Source organism: Nannospalax galili, unplaced genomic scaffold (genome assembly GCF_000622305.1).
Source record: "Nannospalax galili isolate Female #2095 unplaced genomic scaffold, S.galili_v1.0 scaffold611, whole genome shotgun sequence".
NCBI classification, from domain to species: domain Eukaryota; kingdom Metazoa; phylum Chordata; class Mammalia; order Rodentia; family Spalacidae; genus Nannospalax; species Nannospalax galili.
The window spans coordinates 1801507-1804174 of NW_008330486.1; the positions used below are offsets into that span (position 1 = coordinate 1801507).

At 46.8% G+C, this 2668-nt stretch overlaps 1 protein-coding gene across 1 annotated transcript in view; it reads left to right on the forward strand.

Annotated features, from left to right (window-relative positions):
- The first annotated feature begins 2256 nt into the window (after positions 1 to 2256).
- Positions 2257 to 2668, forward strand: part of Mns1 (meiosis specific nuclear structural 1) — a 35160-nt gene continuing 34748 nt past the window's right edge. Inside the window, exon 1 of the mRNA XM_008847587.2 lies at positions 2257 to 2368. Coding sequence (XP_008845809.1) covers positions 2366 to 2368 — 3 coding nt within the window. The 5' untranslated portion in view covers positions 2257 to 2365. The remainder of the gene's footprint in view (positions 2369 to 2668) is intronic.

Sequence of the window (2668 nt, forward strand, 5' to 3'; positions counted from 1 at the left end):
ATCTGCCTGCCTCTGCCTCCCAGGTGCTGGGATTAAAGGGTATGCCATCTTGCCTGGCTTAAATAGACATTTTTAATTTTAAAAATTAAAATGTGTGTATATTTATTTAGTAAATTATCTGTGTATGAGTGTGTACATGTAAGTAGACCCATGTGTGCAATACCCACAGAGGTCAGAAGAGGGAACTGGATCCCCTGGAACTGGAGTTCCAGCTGGTTGTTAGCTGCCATGTGGATGCTGGGAACCAAACCCAGGTCTCTTAACTCTCTTAACTGCTGAGCCATCTGTGCAGCCCTCTAGACATTTTTTAAAAAGACATACAAGCAGCCAAGAGGTACACTGAAAAAGTTACTCCCAACACCACTAATGATCCAGGACATGCAAATCAAACCCACAATGAGATGTTACTCACCCCACTAAGAATGATTATCAAGAAGGCTAAAAATAGGGGCTGGAGAGATGACTCAGTGGTTAAGAGCACTGGATGCTCTTACAGAAGACCCGGGTTCAGATCCCAGCACTCACATGGTGGCTAACAACCATCCATGACTCCAGCTCAAGGGGATCAACGCCCTCTTCTGCCCTCCATGGGCATTGCATGACATGGGTGCACTTACATACATGCAGGCAAAACACTCATACACATAGAATAAAAATAATAAATAAAGTGGCTGGAGAGATGGCTCAGAAGTTAAGAGCACTGGTTGCTCTTGCGGAGGACTGGGGTCCAATTCCCAGCACCCACATGGTGGCTAACAACTGTCTGTACCTCCAGTTCCAGTTACATTGTCCTCTTCTGACCTCCGTGGGCTTTGCATGATTTGGGTGCACTTACATACATGCAGGCAATACACTCATGCACAAAAAATAAAAATCATAAATATTTTTAAAAGTAATATTTTTTAAAAGACTAAAATTGAATTGTTGATGAGGATGCAGAGAAAAGGGAACACTTGTACACTGTTGATCAAATGTAAGTTAATACAGCTGTTGTAACAGTATGGCGGTTACCTCAGAAAGTTAAAAAAAAGAGCTACTCTCTGATATAGTCACATCATCAGTGGGCATATATACAAAAAAAAATGAAGTCAGTATGTTGAAGGGACTCTGAACTCCCATGTTTGTTGCAATACTATTTATAATGGTCAAGACATGGTAATAACCTAAGTGTCCATCAACTGATGAATGGATAAAGTAATATTATTCAGTCATAAAAAAGAATGAAATCTCGTTATTTGTGACAATATGGATGTAACTGGAAATGGCAGCTGAAACAATCTGGGCACTTAAGACAAACACTGTATGACTGCACCTATATGTAGACTCTAAAACACGTTGATTTTGTAGAAGTTTAGGGTAGAATGGTGACTACCAGAGTCGGGAGAGAGGAGGGGAGGGACAGATGGGAAGGCTGAACAGGACACTAAGCTATAGTCAGAAAGGAACAAGCAACTCTGTTGTGCACAGTCTGATGGCTCTACATAAAGGTCATATCTATACATCACAAAAAGCCAGAAAGAAGGATTTTTGGTTTCATCCTGAAGAAATAATGTGTAGATCTACCCTGATTTAAATGTGATGTAATGTATTCAGGCATCAAAACATTACATGATATTCTATTAACACACACAAACTACCATATCTGGAGCTATAGATGCGGCCCAGTTGGTGGGGTGCTTCGTAGCATGGACGAAGCCCTGGGCTAGACGGCCAGTACTGCATAAATCAGGTGTAGTACCTGTCATCTGAGCACCTGGCTAGTGGAAACAGGATCAGGAGTTGAAGGCGGTCCTCAGTTACATAGGGACTTCAGGTTGGCCTGGACTACATGGGGCCCTATCGACTAATTTCTTGGATCCGTTCTTGTTTTTAAATCCTTTGATTTAAAATGGCCTTTAGCATCTCATAGGCCAGTGAAATAAACGCAACCAATACTGAGTGTTCCGTTCTCCTGTCCGGCATCGGTCACACATCTTAGCCTGTGGGGGAGCGGGAGGGGGAGGGTAAGGCTGGTGGGTGGAAGAGAAGGGGCGGGAGGGGGAGGAGGGGCTGGTGGAAGCAGTGCTCAGCAAGGGCGGGCCGGGAGGCCAGGCCTGGGTGGAGAATGGAGTCAGCCAAGCAGCATCTGAACTTCGCGCCTTCGGATCTCGGCCTATAGAAAGAGCCCTTGTGCCCGGCAACGAAGACGGTCCAAACTGATTGGATGCTGCAGCAGCCAATACGAGGCTGCGTCTCGCGCGGGCCGGCGGCGCGCTTCGGCCGTTGCCTGGACACGGCGTAAACACCCGAGCGCGCGCTGACGCTGCTGTCCCCATGGGCAGTGTCTGCAGCTGCGGCCGGAGACTGACCGGACTGACCAGCTGGGATGGTGAGCTGCTGACGGGGACCCAAACTGCTTGTTTATTAACTACAATCGAGAGCTCGCCACCTCCGAAATAGACTTTGAAGTGCTTAACAGAGTTCAGGGGGAACGGATGTTCTGGAGAGCTCTAGGCTGTAGCAGCCTTTCTGCATCGCCCCCCTGCCTCACGTACATCTTTAAATCTGCGTGGGCGACCGCTGCGCAAGCCGATAGAATTAAAGGAGAGAGAGAGAGAGAGAGAGAGAGAGAGAGAGAGAGAGAGAGAGAGAGAGTGGAGAGAGAGGGGGGTGAGAGGAGAGAGAGAGA